Genomic DNA, 20,645 nt, shown 5'->3' with positions numbered 1-20,645 from the left:
AGAAATGAATGGTTGCTGCCTTGGAATTCATAAGGTCATAAGGTCATGTGATTGAAACATAATTAGGCCATTCGGCCCATCAAGTCTACTCCACCATTCAATCATGGATGATCTATCTCTCCCTCCTCCTGCCTTCTCCCCATAACCCCTGACACCCGTACTAATCAAGAATCTATCTATCTCTGTTTTAAAAATATCAATTGACTTGGCCTCCACAGCCTTCTGAGGCAAAGAATTCCACAGATTCACCACCCTCTGACTATAGAAACTCCTTCTCATCTCGTTCTTAAAGGAACGCCCTCCAATTCTGAGGTGATGGACTTTCCCACTAGTCCTGGACTTTCCCACTAGTGGAAACATCCTCTCCACGTCCACTCTGTCCAAGATTTGTATCAGGTACAAGTAGAGGTTGTACAAACTTGCATTGTTTTCTCTGGGGCCTTAGAGACCGAGTAGAAATGTGATAGAAGAGTATATAATTCTGTTAAGGGCCACTTGGGCGACCTAATCCGCGAGTCCAGAAGAGTGCCTTCGACCTTCAAGCTCGAGGGCACTCGCCTGGAGAGCCTCGAGCTGGATCGACCGGCCCCGTTGAAACCGCGACCTGCATCTACCGACCACACACACACACGCACGCGCGCGCGCACACACACACGCGCGCACACACACACACACACACACACACACACACACACACACACACACACACACACACACACACACACACACACACACACACACACACACACACACACACACACACACACACACACACACACACACACACACACACACAAACAAACACACACACACTATGAAGGTGGGGGCCAGGGAAAGCGGAGGAGCGCTGTCTGTGTGATGAAGAGGAAGGTAAACGGCTGCCACAGTGTACAGTAAGTCATTTAGAGTGCGGGGGGGGGGGGGGTAGGAGAGAAGGGGGAGAGAGAAGGGGGAGAGAGAGGGGGAGAGAGAGAAGGGGAGGGAGAGATGGAAGGGGAGAAAGAGAGAGAAGCGGAGAGGGAGAAGGGGGAGAGAAAATGGGAGAGGGAGAAAGGGAGAGAGAAAATGGGAGAGATAGAAGGGGGAGAGAGAGAAGGGGAGAGGGTGAAGGGGAGAGAGAAGGGGAGAGAGAGTGTAGGGAGAGAGAAAGGGGAGAGAGAGAGAAGGGGGGGGGGAGAGAGAAGGGGGGGGAGAGAGAAGGGGGGAGAGAGAATGGGGGGAGAAGGAGAGGGGGGGAGAAGGAGAGGGGGAGAGAGAAGGGGGGAGAGAGAAGGGGGAGAGAGAAGGGGGGAGAGAGAGAAGGGGGGAGAGAGAAGGGGGGGAGAGAGAAGGGGGGGAGAGAGAAGGGGGGGGGGAGAGAAAGGGGCGGGAGAGAGAAGGGGGGAGAGAGAAGGGGGGGAGAGAGAAGGGGGAGAGAGAAGGGGGGGAGAGAGAAGGGGGGGAGAAAGAGGGGGAGGGAGAAAGAAGGGGGGAAGAGGAGGAGGGGGGGAGAGAGAGAAGGGGAGAGGGAGAGAAGGGGGGGAGAGAGAAGGGGGAGAGAGAAGGGGAGAGAGAGAAGGGGTGGAGACATTTTTAAGAAGTTTAATAAAGGTTAGCAGGCAATTTACCTACCGGTCGGTTTTCCTTGGACCTGAAACTCCAATGAGCCAATTAAAATGCCCAGTCAGTGAAAGAGATTGCCTATGGCTGCCCTCGACTACTTAGCGACCCAACTCCACTGCACTACGAGTTCAAAAGAACCATGCCGCCCAAAATTTTACTCACGGAAAATTGTTCAATATCCTGAAACATTTTCTGCGACCTAGCTGAGGCCGGGAGTATACGGGAACTTCCCTCGAGCATGAAGGAGAGTTCCAGTGACCTCATAGGACCTCATTTCGACCATGCTGCGAGTTTGAGCCCAGGGCAAACTCTTCTAAACTCGCAGATTAGGTCGCCGCAGTGGGACAGCCCCTTTGGGCCTAGATAGGGTAGACAGCCAAAACCTTTTACCAGATGGAAAGGTCAAATACTAAGGCGACAGGGGCAGCATTTAATTAATTTGTGTCAGGCAAATGTTTTACACAGAGAATGATGCGAGCCTGGAATGATCTGTCATAGGTGGTGGTGGAGGCAGATATGATGGCAACATTTAGGAGGCTTTTAAATAGGCACATGGAGGGACAGGGAGTCGAAGGGCATGGATCACGTGCAGGCGGAGGAGATTAGTTTAACCGGGCATCATGTTCGACATGGACATTATGGGCCGAAGCTATATGCTGTGACCTTTGCACTGGCCTCCTGCTGGTGGTAGAGAGAGAGAGAGAGAGAGCAGGGGAGCGAGCGATAGACAGAGAGAGACAGAGATAGATCGATATGCATATATATCTGTATGGAGAGAGAGAAAATGAGAGAGAGAGACACAGATGGAGGCAAAGACAGAGGGGAGAGAGAGATAGGTTAAGGAGAGAGAGAGAGAGAGAGAGGAAGAGGAGAGCGAGAGAAATGAAGCACATTTCCCTTTTCACCACCGATCCCCTGAATGGAGAAAGACTGTGACTGAAGTTTGTTGGAGAGGGCTTGCTTTCCAATGGTTGTAGAAGTGCATCTCCAATAATGTACCGCAGCTCCTAGGCTCCAGACTTGCATAGCAATAAATAAGGGCATTAATGAGACACAAGAGCCTGCAAATACTGGAAAAAAGCAAACTGCTGGAGGAACTCAATGGGTCAGGTAGAATCCATGGAAGGATATGGTCAGAAGACATTTCACGTTGGGATATTTCTTTAGACTAACCTGCTCAGTTCCTCTAGTCTTTGCTTTTTGCTCCAAAAGGACACTGTTTGGCTTTTTGTAGAGAATGTTTGAGAGTTTGGGTATGTGGCTATTTTTCCAGTGGGCTATTGCCTGAATACAATTCATTAATCTATTTTTTTTTTTTTGCCTGGTTGCTATTGTACAGTTTACATCAATACATTCTCTGTGTAGTACCATTTAACTAAACCTTCAGTGTGGGGATTGAGAGATTCAGGGTCCCCCAGATCCGGGGACAGTTTCTTCCCAGCTGTTATCAGGCAACTGAATCATCCTACCACAACCAGAGAGCAGTGCTGAACGATTCCTACCTCTTTGGTGACCCTCAGACTGTCCTTGATCGGACTTTGCTGCCTTTACCCGGCACTAAACGTTATTCCCTTATCATGTATCTATACACTGTAAATGAATCGATTGTAATCTTGCTATTGAGGGAGTGCAGCGTAGGTTCACAAGGTTAATTTCCGGGATGGCGGGACTGTCACATGTTGATAGAATGGAACGGCTGGGCTTGTACATTCTGGAATTTAGAATGATGAGAGGGTTTCTTATTGAAACATATGATTATTAAGGGATTGGACACGATAGAGGCAGGAAACATGTTACCGATGTTGGGGGCAGTCCAGAACCAGGGGCCACAGTTTAAGAATAAGGTGGAGGCCATTTAGGACTGAGATGAGGAAAAAACCTTTTCACCCCCAGAGTTGTGAATCTGGAATTCTCTACCTCAGAAGGCAGCGGAGGCCAATTCTCAGGATGCTTTTAAGAGAGTTAGATAGTGCTCTTAAAGGTAGCGGAGTCAAGGGATATGGGGACAAGGCAGGAACGGGGTACTGAATGTGGATGACCAGCCATGATCACAGTGAATGGCGGTGCTGGCTCGAAGGGCCGAACGGCCTACTCCTGCGCCTATTGTCTATTGTCTAATGTATTGTCTTTCTGCTGACTGGTTGGCAAAAAATGTTCACATGCACTGCATGTGATAATAAACTAAAGCTAAAACTAAATTACTTCACACACACACACGATGAGTTGACAGGACACAACCTGACACATTGGCACAGCAAAGAAAATTAAATGCCCCAAGCCCAAAGCTGAGTCAGACGTTAGTCCTTTTGCATAGCAAATAGTGGGCTGTGTGCCCATCTGAAGCTTTTGCTGCAGGATTGGTTTCCTCTGAGGTGGCAGCACCAACCATTACAAAATGATCTGTCCACCCAACTGTGGAGCCAAGGAACAGGGAGGGGGCTTCTCACCACACCATCACTTCTCCCATCACTTAAGAATATTGTGCCCAGTTCTGGGCACCATGTTACAAGAAAGATGTTGTCAAGTTGGAAAGGGTACAGAGAAGATTTATGAGGATATTGCCAGGACTGGACGGTGTGAGCTACAGGGAGAGGTTGAGTCAGCTGGGACACTATTCCTTGGAGCGCAGGTGGATGAGGGGTGGTCTTATAGTGGTGTATAAAATCATGGGAGGAATAGATCGGGTTGACGCACAGAGTCTCGTGCCTAGAGTACATGAATCGAGGACCAGAGGACTTAGGTTTAAGGTGAAGGGTAAAAGATTTAATAGGAATCTGAGAGGTAACTTTTTCACACCAAGGTGGGTTTATGGAGTGAGCTGCCAGAGGAGGTAGTTGAGGCAGGAACTATCCCAGTGTTTAAGAAACAGCTAGACAGGTACATGGATAGGACAGGTTTGGAGGGATATGGGTCAAACACGGGCAGGTGGGACGAGTGTAGATGGGACAGTTTGGCCGGTGTGGGCAAGATGGGCCAAAGGGCCTGTTTCCACGCCATGATAGGCTATGTACCATAATTATTAAGCGATTACTGAGAAAAAGGACGTTGGTGTACCTTGGTGCTGGCGGCATGGTGGTGTACGGTAGAGTTGCTGCCTAACAGCGCCAGAGACCCGGGTTCGATCCTGACTATGGGTGCTGTCTGTAAGGAGTTTGTACGTTTTCCCCATGACCTGCGTGAGTTTCCATCGAGATCTTAGGTTTCCTACCACACACCAAAGACCTACAGGTTTGTAGGTTAATTGGCTTGGTACTAATGTGAAACAAAAATTGTCCCTAGTTGTTATTTCAGATTTCCAGCATTTGCAGTTTTATTTTTTATTTTCATGGGCTTCATCTAAAGTGGATTGGGATGATACCGTTGTAAAAGCTTCAAATTAATGACAGACTGTGGAGAAGGGGCAGGGTCCATGCAAGGGTTGGCTTGTAATATCAAAGGAGCATGGCAAAGAGTAGACCAAAGTAGCAAATATGCACTGCAAGACAGGAATGGACAGAGATAATTCTAGGAACTATAATTCCAATGTGAGCAATTTTAGCACCATATCTGTGGAAGGATGTGCTGGCCCTGGAGAGGGTCCAGAGGATGTTTGCAAGAAAAATCCCAGGAATGAGAGGGGTTAACTTATGATGAAGATTTGATGGCACTGGCCCTATACTCGCTGAAGAATTAGGAGGGCACCTCATTGAAACATACCAAATAGTGAAATGCTTGGATAGAGTGGATGTGGAGAGGATGTTTACACTAATGGGAGAGCCTAGGACTAGTCATTGTCATGACAAGGAATTTATTTAGTCAGAGGGTGGTGAATCTGTGGAATTCTTTGCCACAGAAGGCTGTGGAGGCCAAGTCAATGGACATTTTTTAAAGCATAGATAGATAGATAGATTCTTGATTAGTACGGGTGTCAGGGGTTATTGGGAGAAGGCAGGAGAATGGGATTAGGAGGGAAAGATAGGTCAGCCATGATTGAATGGCGGAGTAGACTTGATGGACCGAACTTCCTAATTCTGCTCCTGTCACTTATGACATTATGGAACAATGGAAAAGTTAAAATTAAAGTGTCGAGATGAATCAAGTCCCCAACAACTGTGGCACAAACGGCAACTCATGCCTAATTAAAGAACTGTAGTGGTGAGACATTCCAGGGTAGGACATTTAAAAAATAATTGGTATTGCGTGGTCAGAAATGTTGGTAAAAAAGTGAGGTTGGTAATGAGGAATGATCTTGGTTTTGAGAATCAGGAAGTAGAACCTTTGTTGCATATACAGATAATAAGAAAGGACAAACAGCATTGGTTGAAGATTTTTACAGGGCCTTTAACAGTACCAACACAACTTAAGCGATAATTAATCAAAAAATAAGGAAGTCACGTAGCTAGTAATAAAGTAATAATATAATCATGGATGTTTTAGCTTTCGTGCATACAACTCAAAATTATCTATATTTCTGACACAATACACAGTGGAAACAATTAGGGAAAAATCTATCAGATCTTAACTTGCATAATGAGGGAGTTAATTAGCAATCGTATGGTGGTGGATCCTCCAGGGAAACATAATTACAATGTTTTTTTATGCAGAAGGTTGTAAATTATCGGGCCCACTGCTATTTTCATGTTCTTATACTTTCTGTTCAACCCATTTTCCAAATTCCAAGCTGCTTCTCACATTCAACAGCCCCACCTTGGAGAGGTCCATGCTTGGCCCTTCTTCATGTCTTTTCTGTCATCTGGATCACTGACTGCATCCATCACTAACGTTGCTTCTCGGCATCTTGGATGTTTGTTTCAGGCTTTCCATATCCATGCAGTTATAATTCTGCATAATGCTAGGAGTAAACGTTCCCCTGTCTATTCTGTTTAGTTTAGTTTAGTTTAGTTTAGAGATACAGCGTGGAAATCGGCACTTCTGCCCACAGAGTCCACATTGACCAGCGATCCCTGCACATTAAGACCACCTTACACACACAATTTTACAATTATACCAAAACCAATTAACCTACAAACCGGTAGGTCTGTGGAGTGTGGGAGGAAACCGGAGATCTCGGAGAAATCCCACGCAGGTCAAGGGGAGAAGGTACAAACACCATACAGCCAAGCACCCATGGTCAGGATCGAACCCGGGTCTCATGTGCTGTAAGGCAGTAGCTCTACTGCTGCACCACCGTGCCGCACCAACAATTGACTGGGTTAGCCTCAATAACATTCTTTTAGATACATGAATATATTTTAATAGAGAAGACTCCATGCACACACAGAATACAGGTCTGCATATTGATAACTACCACTGAGCATGTCGGTTATTCACATCTAAAGGTTTTTGCACCCCCTAATTTTACACATTTGTCCCCAAAAGATTAAAGTTTGCTTGCTGTTTGACTAGTTGGGTAAACACAAACAACCACATTTGGAAAACCACTTGTAACTACTGACTGAGATACTGGACAAAATGAAACTTCAACAAGAACTGTATTAGGAGCAGGAGGCCATTCATGACTCCAGCCTATTCTGTCATTCATTTAGATCACACCAGATCTGAACCTCAACTCTTTTTTTGGAAAATGAATTCCAGATCTTTTTCAGAAGATAGTCACAAAAAGCTGGCGTAACTCAGCGGGTCAGACGGCATCTCTGGAGAAAACGAATAGGTGACATTTAAGGTCGAAGAAGGGTGTTGACCCGAAACGTCACCTATTCCTTTCCTCCAGAGTATGCTGTCTGACCCGCTGAGTCACTCCACCTTTTTGTGTCTACCTTCGGTTTAAACCAGCATCTGCAGTTCCTTCCTACAGATGTTTTCATTTAGACTGAGATCACATGCCTGCTACTGCACTGTATTACTGTATTTGTATTCATCAAAAAAGCAATTAGACATATCTGGATTCTGAAATACCACATGTGGCTAATACGCTGACTAATGTTGCCTCAGGGCTATCTTCAAAATTCCAGAGAAGATTGCCAGCAGTATGTTTATAGTCTGCTCCTCCACTCTGTGTCAAGTAGCATCCATTCCCCACCACAGAAAAGTCCGACCCGCCACCCTCATTGGGTTGTGCGGGGCTGAGCTGCAGAGCAAGTGCTAGGCTGCTGCACCGTTTCATTACAGTGTTTGGTTAGTCTGTTCAAAAAAATCAATGTAAGTAGGAACATCTCTGCAGATATCTTACATGTCTCAGCGCTGCTTCTGCAACAGGAACTGAAGAAAGTGTGGCAACATGCTCATGCTGAAGTGAAAACAGAAATGCTGCAATAGACAATAGACAATAGACAATAGACAATAGACAATAGACAATAGACAATAGACAATAGACAATAGACAATAGACAATAGACAATAGACAATAGGTGCAGGAGTAGGCCATTCGGCCCTTCGAGCCAGCACCGCCATTCAATATGATCATGGCTGATCATCCCCAATCAGTACCCCATTCCTGCCTTCTCCCCATATCCCCCTGACTCCACTGTCTTTAAGAGCCCTATCTAGCTCTCTCTTGAAAGTATCCAGAGAACCGGCCTCCACCGCCCTCTAAGGCAGAGAATTCCACAGACTCACCACTCTCTGTGTGAAAAAGGTACGCGGACAAACATGGGGAGAGTTGGACAGTCAACGTCTTGGATCAAATATCCTTCATTAATCGGCGAGACCAAACATAGACTGGGTGATCGTTTCGTTGAACACCTTCGCTCAGTCCGCCTGGACCTACCTGATCTACTGGTTGCCAAACACTTTAATTCCCCTTCCCATTCCCACACTGACCTTTCTGTCCTAGGCCTCCTCCATTGTCAGAGTGAGGCTAAATGCAAACTGGAGTAACAGCACCTCATATTTCGCTTGGGCAGCTTACACCCCAGATGTATGAACATTGATTTCTCTAACCTCTCTCCATCCCTCCCCCACCCAAGTCGTATTAGCTTCAAAATCGTCTTGTTGAGTCTCATTGTTTGTAACTCATTTTCACCCAGCCCACAGCTAACAATGGCCTGCTTTCTTTATCATCATTATTTGTTGCATTTCTTTAATTCATTTGTTCTATATCACCGTCTATATCTCTAGTTTCCCTTTCCCCGGACTCTGTCTGAAGAAGGGTTTCGACCCAAAACATCACATAATCCTTCTCTCCAGAGATGCTCCCTGACCCGCTGAGTTACTCCAACTTTTTGTGTCATCCTTCACTAGGATTCTAATGAAGAACCTTTGACTTGAAACATTGAGTCCCTCTCCCTCCACAGCTGCTGCCTGGCCAGCTATATGGTTTTGTTTTGAGTTTAGAGCATCTGCAGTATTTTGCACCAATTCATGCTGTAGTCTTTGGTTTATAAAGAAATGGACTGGCTTAGGACAATTACACACAACGCCATCAGAAATTCCTTCTCTGCGCACAAGTGTTCTTTCATTTATTACCTAGATTTCAAAAATGAGACAGGGTAGATTTTTACAAAAAATGTATGACGTTTATTCAGCTTGTGAAATATCCTTCATTTCAATACAATCTGATTTAGACATTTGGTTCATATATTAGAAAGTTGTTTGATCAATGCAAACATTTGTTCACTGATGTGTAGTTGAATTGCACTATATGGACATTACCTGCAATCTCAAAGGACTGCAACATAGCTGTGAGTGGACTAAATGTATATTGTAAATGATCTAACTCTGCATTATAAATGTATCAAACCTCAGCTGTACATAGACTAAATCTGCTTGGTAAGTGGATTCAGTCTGGACAGTAAATGCACTCAATCTGCCATGTGCTGAGACAAAACCTGTACAAACTCTGTAGTGTACACAAATTAAATCTGTGCTGTACTGTCTTTATTAACTAAATTGGCATTTGTGAGGGTTAACTATGTACTGTGAATAGACTCAAGTTGCAGTGTAAATGAACTAAACTCTTCAGTGTAAGTTGATTAAGTCGGCCGTGGGAGTGATCACGCTGACAAGCCGCCATTTTAAAGTACAGGGCAAGTGTGAATAGTTGTGAAACTTCAGCTCCGACATTTTTACCATTGTGTAAAAATAAAAGAGGGAGAATGTTTAAATCTATTGTTTGCAGGAGGAATGTATCGTACAAAAGCCATAAGGCCCACAGCAGGGTTTGCTTTGAGAGAGTGGGCTGAGAGAGGGAGATTCTCACCAGCCAGGCAGCTGATGTCCAGTAACAAGGGTCTGAGCAGAGAGATCTCTGGCTACTCGCTGGCACCCGTCTCCATACACCACTGATGGGCAGAAGCAGTAAATACAATGCGTTAGTGTCGAATAATACCACACACAGAAACAGTCCAGAAAGATGCTAAAAGGACCCAGTCAATGCAGAAAAAGCAGTGAAAAATGAATGCATATGCGTATTAAGATACTTGAATACCGTGATGCAGAGTTGAGTAATAATAACAATGCATAGTTTTACATTGAACATTATGTTAAATAAGTTGTTTTGACATGATGACGCAGATTTCACAAACAAAAGCTAACTTTCGTTCATATCTGTTATGGGGAAAGAAAAGATATCCATTATGAAAGCTGGATTCAAGGTCTTTCTCATAACGTAACTGCAGTGTATTCCAATGGATGGAAAGTTATATTAACCTAATAGACACAGAGGCTTGCTGGGGTGAGGCAACTTCCCCATTGTACCAGCTCGGCTAGGTTGTGATATGGGCAAGTTGAGTTAATAGCGGTTATAAATATGGCATTTTAACAGTGGTCCCATTTCAATTACTTTTCATTAGCACCAAAGTATCAACAAGCGTAATGAGAAATTATGTGAGAACGGTTCCTCAGATCAATACGATTTTCTTTGTTAATGAAAGAACAGCCCATGCAGATTTTTGAGGTATTGTCATCTTTGGCTTCCATTTCTTCCATTTCTCATCAGAAAGCAACATGTCACACTTTAATATATTTCTAGAAGTAAAAATGTGCCACCCTTAACTGGTTTTGGTAATGAGACTGTCGACGGACGTGAAATCCTGAGCTTTCACTTGAAGATGCAGGCTGTTATTTTCTCTTTCTGTGATCATGGAAGTAGCTGTTCTCAACGCAAAGAACAATAAAGTTGTTTGCACAGTTGTATGAGTGCTGACTGAGGAGTTTTCCGCTGGAAAGAGGTGAAGCGTTGCCCCTGATGGTCATGTCCGTCTTTCTCCAGCCCCCGCAGTAATGAGTTGGAACCCGGCTCCCTCTTTCACTTGAACCGTGCCAGATTATTTTGTGAGGCCTTGAAAGATAAAAATAAAATGGGGTCAGCATTTTATATCACGAGAAGAAAGCTATAACACCTTTTGGATAGGATGTAAAACTCAAGGGCCTGTCCCACTTGGTCGTCATTTGCACGTCACGCAGGTGGAGGGCGAAGATTTTGTGAATCCCAAAATCCTGGGACGCCGCGCGCTACCGTGCGTCACTGCCTACGCTACCACAACTCACCACGCGCCACCTCACCAAGCACCACGTCCCACTTGGGTGTCATTTACACAACATCATTTATGCGTCACAATGCACAACGCGCTCGTCATGACGCGCGTGGCGTGCGTTGTGGCGCATAAATGATGTTACGTAAATGACGCGCAAATGACGCCCAAATGGGACAGGCCCTTAAGGCTCTGGCTGCCTTCTCAGTTATCATTAAAAGATCTCTCGAAGAGGAACAAGTGGGTTCCAATTAGTGGCCTGACCTGCAGATATTCATTAAGCAACATCGTTGAAAGCCCAACCTCCATGGCCAAGAAAGACACGAGCATCAGTTGCATGTGAACGCCATCAGCCATGAAGTTTCTCATTCAGGTCACGCACCAACGCAACTTGGAAATTGGTCATCTTTCACCTTTGCTCGTTCCAACTGCTGCAACTCACTATCCAACAACATTAAGCACCTTCCCCAGTTGGACTGCACCACTTCGCGAAGTTGGCTCACCAACTGCGACTCAAGGACAATAAGAGAAACGTCACAAATGCTGGGGTTACCGTGGATGTCCATACTTTCAAAAATGAATAGATAAAAAAATTCAAACTAACTGCCACTTCATCACATTGCTGGATACGTGGACATTGCTGCGTCCAATGTGGCCAAGAAATTTCCTCTATTACTACACTTCAAAAAAAGCCCCTTCAGGCTTTTACATAAAGTATGAACCTTAACTACCTCTGAGGTAAAAAAATGTTCTTTGCATTTGTCTTAAATGTTCTTGGGCAATTCTTACCAGGAGGAATCCTTCATGATATTTCTTCCATTGAAGGAGTATATAGGAATGCCTGTGTTGAACGTTGCATGGCTCTTGAAGATAGACTCCCAACTGTCAAAAAGCACTTCCCCCTGTCGAAAAGAAACAGAACTTATTAACCGGAATTTGCTTCCTAATATCTAGGATGTGGGAATTAAAATGAACTTACTTCTATTTAACACAAAGGGTGTTTTCTTAATCAATCATTTTAATTAAAAATTGCCTTCTGTGCCTGATTTTCACAGGAAGAACTGATTCTTCCCTAAACCAATAAAGTTACCTCGTGACAGTGACTACTTCACACACCTGGTCGATCCATATTCCTGGCAATTTTACCCTTCTGCTCAGAAGCCATAACTCACCTCAGTCGTTAATTGGGATTTCGTTGCCGATCCTCCATATTTATTCAAATCCTACATCTAAACATCTAAAGAATTGCTACCATGAAAAATCCTTTGCCGCATCTTATGTCTTGGCCATTGTTTTTAAGGATAGCATTTCACATTGTACCCAGCTCTGGTGACAACTTTAACTCATATTCGTTACGGTATGTGTCACAGTCAGTGTATACAATCTAGCAACTAAATTCTTCTATGGAACAAACTTTTCCAACTGTTGCCATTTTATATGTGAGTTTTGGCTTGGTACTTCCCTGTGAGAGAAGACCGAGGGAAGGCTGATCTAGTTTCAATCACCAACCTGGCAACGTTTGCCGAATGGAGCCATGCGACACCAACCAGCAGTGGGAATTCTGATAGATAACCTCCCTAATTCAAGTGAAGTCAAATTCATGTTCTGGTAGACAGACATAAACAAGCTCAGTGCAAACCAACAATCAAACCTGCAACCGTTTTACTGTATATAGTACAGTAAATTGAAAAAAGTACTTTCTATCTGTCTGAGTCGACATGGTATGGACAATACCTTGGCTGAGCAGACATGGTATAGAAGTGTGACATTGCACATCTCCAGATTCAGGAACAGTTCCTTCCCAGCTGTTATCAGGCAACTGAACCATCGTATCGCAACCAGAGAGCAGTCCTGAACTACTATCGACCTCATTGGAAACCCTCAGACTATCCTTGATCGGACATTATTGGCTTTACCTTGCACTAAACGTCATTCCCTTATCATGTATCTATACACTGTAAATGGCTCAATTGTAAACATGTATTGTCTTGAAGAAGGGTCTCGACCCGAAACGTCGCCTATTCCTTCTCTCCATAGATGCTGCCTCACCCACTGAGTTTCTCCAGCATTTTTTGTCTACCTTGTCTTTCCACTGACTGGTTAGCACGCAACAAAAGCTTTTCACTGTACCTCGGTACATGTGACAATAAAGTAATGTAAACTAAACTAAAAGTAACTGCTTAATATAGAATCATCAGTCAATGTAAAACCAGATGGATCTAGGCTTCCAGTTGGTGTCCCCAGTAAACAGACAAGCTGGGTACAATCAGTTATCCACTGTAAGGTGATATATGGGTTTTCAGTCAGTGCCGCTTCCAGTAACAGACAAAGCTATGCTTACAATCACAATCTAACCCCATAACAGGCAGGGCTGTGGAGCAAGGGGTCTGTCCCCCAGAAACAAGCACTAGAATTACAATCAGAGCCTTTCTAACAACAGCCATAGTGGGGGAATTTCGTTACCGTGCCTATTCTGTCATTGTCTGGAATACTCGGGCAGAGTATTTGGAATTAACATTATTTATGAAAAAAACATTAAATTAGTAAGCTATTAAGAAGTCAGGAAAAACTGACCAAAAGACTTTAGTGACATACTGTACATCAGCTTGTTAACCTGGAATGCTGGACACGATGTTTAATGAAGGGCCCGACCCGAAACATCGCCCATCCATGTCCGCCCGAGATGCTTCCTGCCTTGCTGAGTTTTCCAGTGTTCAGTGTGTTTTACCGTAAATCAGCAAGTCCCTTGTGTTTCTAATCTCTTAGTGATTGGGCATATCTTCAACAGTGGAGGAAATTGTATCTTTCACGATCTAAACAGGGGGTGTGGTATTCCCCTTCAAGTTGCACATCTATCCATATATTTAAGTCTAATTAAAACATTAAGTCTTAAGGAGGCGGCATAAACAGTACACTCCCTGTCACTATGACCCATCTTTCCACTAGATGCAGCAAAACTTGGATCTGAACGACCTCCAGTTATCACACAGTATTTGGATGCAACCTGCCATGGAAATATCTAATCAGTTTAAATAAATAATCCCCCTTGTTCATGCAAATGGAGCAATTGAATAATTCTCAACGATGAATGCAAATCCTCAGCTCTGCCAAGAGGTGTTTCATTTCCATCTGTGCATTGACTGAAATTCAGTTTAGTTTTTTATAATTGCTAATTTGAGTTGGTAGAACTGTGTTTCAAGCTGCCTAAGTAATGACAGCTTTATCTTGTGAAGGAAGGAACTGCAGACGCTGGTTTAAACATGACACAAAAAGCCGGAGTAACTCAGAGGGTGAGACAGCATCGCTGGAGAAACGGAATAGGTGACGTTTCGGGTCAAGACCCTTCTTCAGACTGAGAGTCAGGGGAAAGGGAAACAAGAGATATAGACGGTGGTGTGGAGAGATATAGAACAAATTTCATAGAATGAAAGATATGCAAAAAAGCAATGATGATAAAGAAAACAGGCCATTGTTAGCTGTGAACTAGGTGAAAATGAGTTACAGACAATGAGACTCAACAAGACGACTGAAGCTCTCAAGGGCCTGTCCCACTTGGCGATTATTTCGGCGACTGCCGGCATAATTGACAGACGTATCAGGTCACCGATGATGTATTGACGCGCGTTGTTTTTTCAAGTGTAGCAACATTTTTTTTGTCGCCGCTGGATTTTGAAATGTTCAAAATCTTTTGGCGACACTGATATGACGCCGGCAGTCGCCGAAAAAATTGCCAAGTGGGACAGGACCTTTAGTCTGAAGAAGTGTCTTGATCCAAAACATCACCTATTCCTTTTCTCCAGAGATGCTATCTGACACGCTGAGTTACTCCAGCCTTTTGTGTCTCTCTACAGCTTTATCTTTGATCTGTAAACATGAATAAGGACATGGGGCTATTCGATGATATGAAATGCTAATACTTTCAGTTGGCCTACCTCTCTTCTGCCGGAGTGGAGGATTCTTCTGAGTCAAAATGCCACAGGTTCAAGTCCCCTCCATAATTAAGGCTGACTCTCTAATACAGGCTGATACAGGCTCTAATAGAGATGGCTACCACATTGTCATGGTCTCCCTTTTATACTACCAAGGCCAGAGGTGAGAGTAAACCACTGCAAGCCAGGATACCAAACTGGTGAAAAAGTGGCTGATACAATAATTGCAGATGGGTTAAATCAACAATATTTAGTTTAGTTTAGCAATACAGCACGGAAACAGGCCCTTCGGCCCACCGAGTCTGCACCGACCAGCGATCCCTGCACACTAACACTATCCTATGCACACTAGGGACAATTTTACACTTATACCAAGCCAATTAACCTACAAACCTATATGTCTTTGGAGTGTGGGAGGAAACCGAAGATCTCAGAAAACCCCCCACACAGGTCACTGGGAGAACAGCACCAGTAGTCAGGATTGAACCCGGGTCTCTGGTGCTGTAAGGCAGCAACTCTACCGATGCGTCACCAAATCTAAGTTACTTTCACCCCCGCCCATTACACTATTTTGAACCAGGCCAGAGAAGATCTCTGGAGTTCTTTGTGTATTTGTAATATATATCCTTTGTCTTTTATCATCTTTTTTTACTAGAGTCATAAAGTCATACTGCATGTAAACAGGCGCTTCGGCCCAACGTGTCCAAACCGACCAAGATGCCTCGTTTGCTAATCCCATATGCATGCATTTAGCTCATATCCCTCTAAACCTTTCAAAACCAAACCTACATCTAAACCAAAATCTTTAAATAACCATAGATTTGAAATTCCTCCTCACCACTCTGCCTTCAAATCTTTTCACTGCATTATCAATTTGCCATGGGACGCCCAGTATTTTGTCAGTGTCCCTGTTGCCTCTTGTGCCTTGTGAACAAGAGATGCTGGAGGAACTCTCATCATTGAGCACTGGTTTAGAATAGTATTGTGCAGAATGCCATTTTCCATTATCCAGTATTTGATAACCTGGTTACCACATTGATGCTACATCAAACACCTGAGAGACTACATGTGCCTTGCAGACTGACTGTATCGTCAATAAATTCTAACTTCTTTCATCTGTTCTCAAGTGATGTGTTGACGGCTGCGATGAAAAATAAGGATGATTTGTTATTGTGGTTTTCAAGCAGACAGTTCTTGACTGGCAGATGTTAATGCATGTTTGAGGGTAATAATAACAGAGGGAGCAGACAGTGGTAATGATGTTGTTGTAATTAATCAAGATATTCAAACGGCTTCCAGTAAGAGCATTAATGATAGACTAATGAATAAGGCCAAGGAATTCAGAGCTGGGGACAAGGAGTGGAATAGACCATTAGCTGTCTTCAGGGTAGGAAGCAGAGAGTGGGAATATAGGAGTCCCACAAAGATTCATTCTAGGCTGTCATTCACCATTTACGTCAACGATTTAAGACTCTTAATGCCTCAATTTGCACTTAATTCCAAATTGGGAATGAGGAGGCAATGAATTCCAGGAAGAGGGCAGTAATCAAAAGCAAATTATTTGCAGCTGGGATTCAGTCCGGATGACTCATGTTAGGAGCATGAATAGAGAAGTCACTCCTCACTTGGAAGAGGTCAGTCAGGGTGGGGTAGAACAGAAGTATCTTGGAATTCATAGTCGGCAAACACTAAAAGTCGACCTCCGCAGTGATTTCAGCACTCTCTGGTTATACTGCACATACCTCTGGTAGCCATTCTAGAAAAGGGATACAAAGGCAGCGGAAAAGATGCCAACATTTACCAGGGTGATATTAGATAGTCAAGGGTATTTTTCGGGAAAGTATGAACAGACTGTTTTTCACCTCAGAAAATGGGGTGGAGGAGTCACCGAAGTTTGCTAGAATGGTTACAAAGAGAAGTCCCCTACTTGTGGAGAGGGGCATAAGTATCAATATCAAATAGTCAGCAAGAAATCCAGGAAGTCTGGATTTAAGGAAACTTCTTTGTGACAATCATCAAATGTGCTGAAAATGTAGACTTGCTGCTACATAGAGGAGGCTGGACAAGCAAATGAAAAGAAGGGAACAAAGGATAACACTAATTGATTTAGTTTAGAGATACCATGTGGAAACAGGCCCTTCGACCCACTGAGTCCATACTGGCCATCGATCACCCACTCTATATTATCCAACTTTCTCATCCACTCATTACATATTAGAGGCAATTCTACAGAGGCCAATTAACCCGAACGTCTTTGGGATGTGGGAGGAACACCAGGACAAACCCATGCGTTCACAGAGAGAATGTGCAAACTCCACACAAACAGCAGCTGAAGCCAGGATTAAACTCGGGGCTCTGACGCTATGAAATAGCCTTACAGCGCCAGAGACCTGGGTTCGATCCTGACTACAGGTAATTGGCTGTACGGAGTTTGTACGTTCTCTCCATGACGTGCGTGGGTTTTCTCCGAGATTTTCGGTTTCCTCCCACACACCAAAGGCTTGTAGGCTAATTGGTTTGGTGTAAATGTAAATTGTCTCTAGTGTATCTAGGATAGTGTTAATGTGCGCCTCAGGGTCTGTTTCCGTGCTGTATCTCTAAACTAAACTAAACTAAACCTCTCAGTTTACGCTAATAGTTAAAATGAACCCCCATCGGCAAAGTTACTTGCTTCTGCAAACTCTAGCAGGATGGTGAAGCAAACCAGCCAAACCCCTCTAGATGGAGCAGAATGCCATAAAGCTATTCATTACTGTATTTGCATTGGAAAATTATCAAGACATTTGTTGGATGCTTGCAAAAACTATCAGCAATATGATGAGGAAAATGCAAATGAATGAATACAAGGACATTTAACTACCATCTAAAAGCATTAGTTGGTCTTTGAAACTGTTTGTTGCAAATTTATTCAAACTATTATCTTGATATCCACCGTAATTTAATTTTCCAATTTTCTCCACACATCTTTTGTTTAACATTCCTGTGCACGTTGTCCTGTCCAACTATTTGTGAACACTGTTTGGTGTGTAGAAGGTCCCACTGTTATAGTCTCCTCTCAGCTTCAACCCCTACGTTTGCTACTTCTTCAATAGATTGTCAAGTATTTCTTTTTTCCGAAGGTTTTGCTTCGCTCAAAACCTCAATACCAATTTCAATAAATCCACTAATTTCCATGTTGCAATAGAAAATGACCATGAAAGCTGGCAGACCCTGATTGAATTTTATCTTTCGCTGTCACCTTCTCCCAACTAACAGTGATCTATTCTACATTTTCCGTGATCTGCATCCCATTTGATGACTCGTTTTCACACCTTACACTTCCTTATCTCTGTGATTCTCTTTCCCCTCATTCTCAGTCTGAAGAAGGGTCGCGACGCAAAACGTCACCCATTCCTTCTCTACAAAGATGCTGCCTGTCCCTCCAGCATTTTGGGTCGACCTTTGTACAACCTGTTTGGGGAAAATGGGAACAGAAATGGACCAATGGGTGACAGTGTCAACCATGGCCTCCAACCCCCACGGGTGTGTTTTTTTTGTTATTTTTCTGTTTCATTTGTTTAGTTTAGTTTAGTTTGGAGATACAGTGCAGAAACAGGCCCTTTGGCTCACCGAGTCTGCGCCGACCAGTGATCCCCGCACATTAACACTACCCTACACACACTGGGGACAATTTACATTCATACCAAACTAATTAACCTACAAACCTGCACGTCTTTGGAGTGTGGGAGGAAACCAAAGATCTCGGAGAAAACCCACGCAGGTCACGGGAAGAACGTACAAACTCTGTACAGACAGCACCCGTAGTCAGGATCGAACCCGATTCTCTGGCGCTGTAAGGCAGCTGCTCTACTGTTGCGCCACTGTGCTGCCCTGTTCTTTGTGCTCTGCTTGCATCTAACAATGTGTATTCCATGAGCAAAATTACTTGGGGATCTTCCAAAAAGGTTATTAGTGAAATCTTGTGTTTCAACTTCAGGGTCATTTTTATCTGATAAATATAATGAATGTTCAACTTATTATGACAGAGCTGTCAAGTTTTGTCAGAGCCTTTCAATATTCTAGTTCCTGAAAATCAGTATTTTGCTGAGGAAATCAGTATTTTTACGCTGTGCCATTTTGCTGAAAGAAATGTTGTTTTTTATGTGCGTTCATACCCATGTAAGAGTACGAGAATGCATAACTTTGCTACCAATTGATAGGTCTTTTACGCACCTTACTTGACAGTGCATTCATTGCCATCTCTATGTATACTGCTGTTTGAACGGCTGCTTCCTGCTTTTAGCACCAAATGATGATGTAGAAGCCATTTTAGAAGCCTCACTCTCGTAGCGTCTTTCTGGTCGCCGCTGAATTTTCGTGTTGGAAATTTCGGCGACCTATCACAGGTGCCGGCAGTCGCTTGTAAAGGTCGCGTAAGTGGGACAGGCCCTTAACGTTCCTAGGATCACGGTATCTATTATTTTTCTATAACCTCAAATAAATTCATGGATTTTCAGGAAGTTAATTCATTGCATTTTTTTCATTTAACCCTCACAAGCATACTCTTTTTAGTTGAGTTAAGTTGAGAAATAACAGTGTGGAAACAGGCCCTGCGGCCCACCAAGTCCTCGCTGACCAGCGATCACCTGTACACTAGTTCTATGTTATGCCAGGTTTGCATCCTACACACCAGGGACAATTTACAGAGGCCAATTTACATACAAGCCTGCACGTCCGTGGAGTGTGGGAGGAAACCGGATGACACGGAGAAAACCCTCGTGGTCACAGGGAGAAAGTTCAAACTCCGCACAGACAGCACCCGTGGTCAGGATCGAACCCGGGTCTCTGGCGCTGTGAGGCAGCAACTCTACCACTGCGCCACCGTGCCAGAAGCAGCAACCAACGCAAATGTTGTTACCTTTAGGTTGACAACTGGCATATTTAATCTGTCCGCTTTCCTCACTACAGTGTACAAGTCTTGCAGCTGAGACGAGAGGAAGGCGCGGTAAGTTGCCATGGAGCCCATCGCCTGAGCTTGCTGGAAACACTGCAGATCGGCTCCGTGGATCCCCCGCATGTTACCAGACAGGGGCGTGTTCAAAGCCACCAGGTGCAACTGTAGAGAAACAAGGAAGAAAGGTTTAAGTCAAAGTACATACAGGAGTAGATACCACCAACCCAAGCAGGAAACTAACAATCCTCCATCCAGTTTGCCTGGGTCACTTTGAAGTGTGTTTCTCAAGCCAGAGGTTCCTGTCAGACACAAGAGCACAGGGGTGGCTCTGACCTACAGCAGGCAACCAGCAGAATAACCAAGTTAATGGTATGAACCCGTGTCTAAGCGAATGCCAAATATATTGAACTAACCCTGCCTCTCTGTCCATTTGTATCTATGACATAGAATCATCATAAAGGTTCATGTTCATACGTGATAGGAGCAGAATTAGGCCATTCGGCCCATCAAGTCTACGCCATTCAATCATGGCTGATCTATCTCTCCCTCCTAACCCCATTCCCCTGCCTTCTCCCCATAACCGCTGACACCTGTACTAATCAAGAATCTATCTATCTCTGCCTTAAAAATATCCATTGACTTCAATCAACCACAAGAGTAAGTAAAAGCTGCCAGGTTACTCTTTACACACTGGTTTAAGTAGCTGATTCATTTTGCCAGACATGTTCCCAGTAGGAATGCCCTTGGCTGTCGAGTAATACATCAGGGCATC

At 44.1% G+C, this 20,645-nt stretch overlaps 1 protein-coding gene across 1 annotated transcript; it reads right to left on the bottom strand.

The window, feature by feature from the left end:
- Positions 1-9,031: 9,031 nt before the first annotated feature.
- Positions 9,032-20,065, bottom strand: LOC116969785 (collagen alpha-1(XV) chain-like; the record flags this gene model as incomplete). The annotated part of the gene is made up of 3 exons (XM_033016569.1): positions 9,032-10,818; positions 11,801-11,913; positions 19,838-20,065. Coding segments are annotated over 3 exons (561 nt in total), but the record flags the coding sequence as incomplete, so codon positions are not given.
- Between the last annotated feature and the right edge of the window lie 580 nt (positions 20,066-20,645).

This window comes from Amblyraja radiata, unplaced genomic scaffold (genome assembly GCF_010909765.2).
Source record: "Amblyraja radiata isolate CabotCenter1 unplaced genomic scaffold, sAmbRad1.1.pri scaffold_1185_ctg1, whole genome shotgun sequence".
Taxonomy (NCBI): Eukaryota; Metazoa; Chordata; class Chondrichthyes; order Rajiformes; family Rajidae; genus Amblyraja; species Amblyraja radiata.
This window is presented reverse-complemented; position numbering and strand designations above follow the sequence as displayed.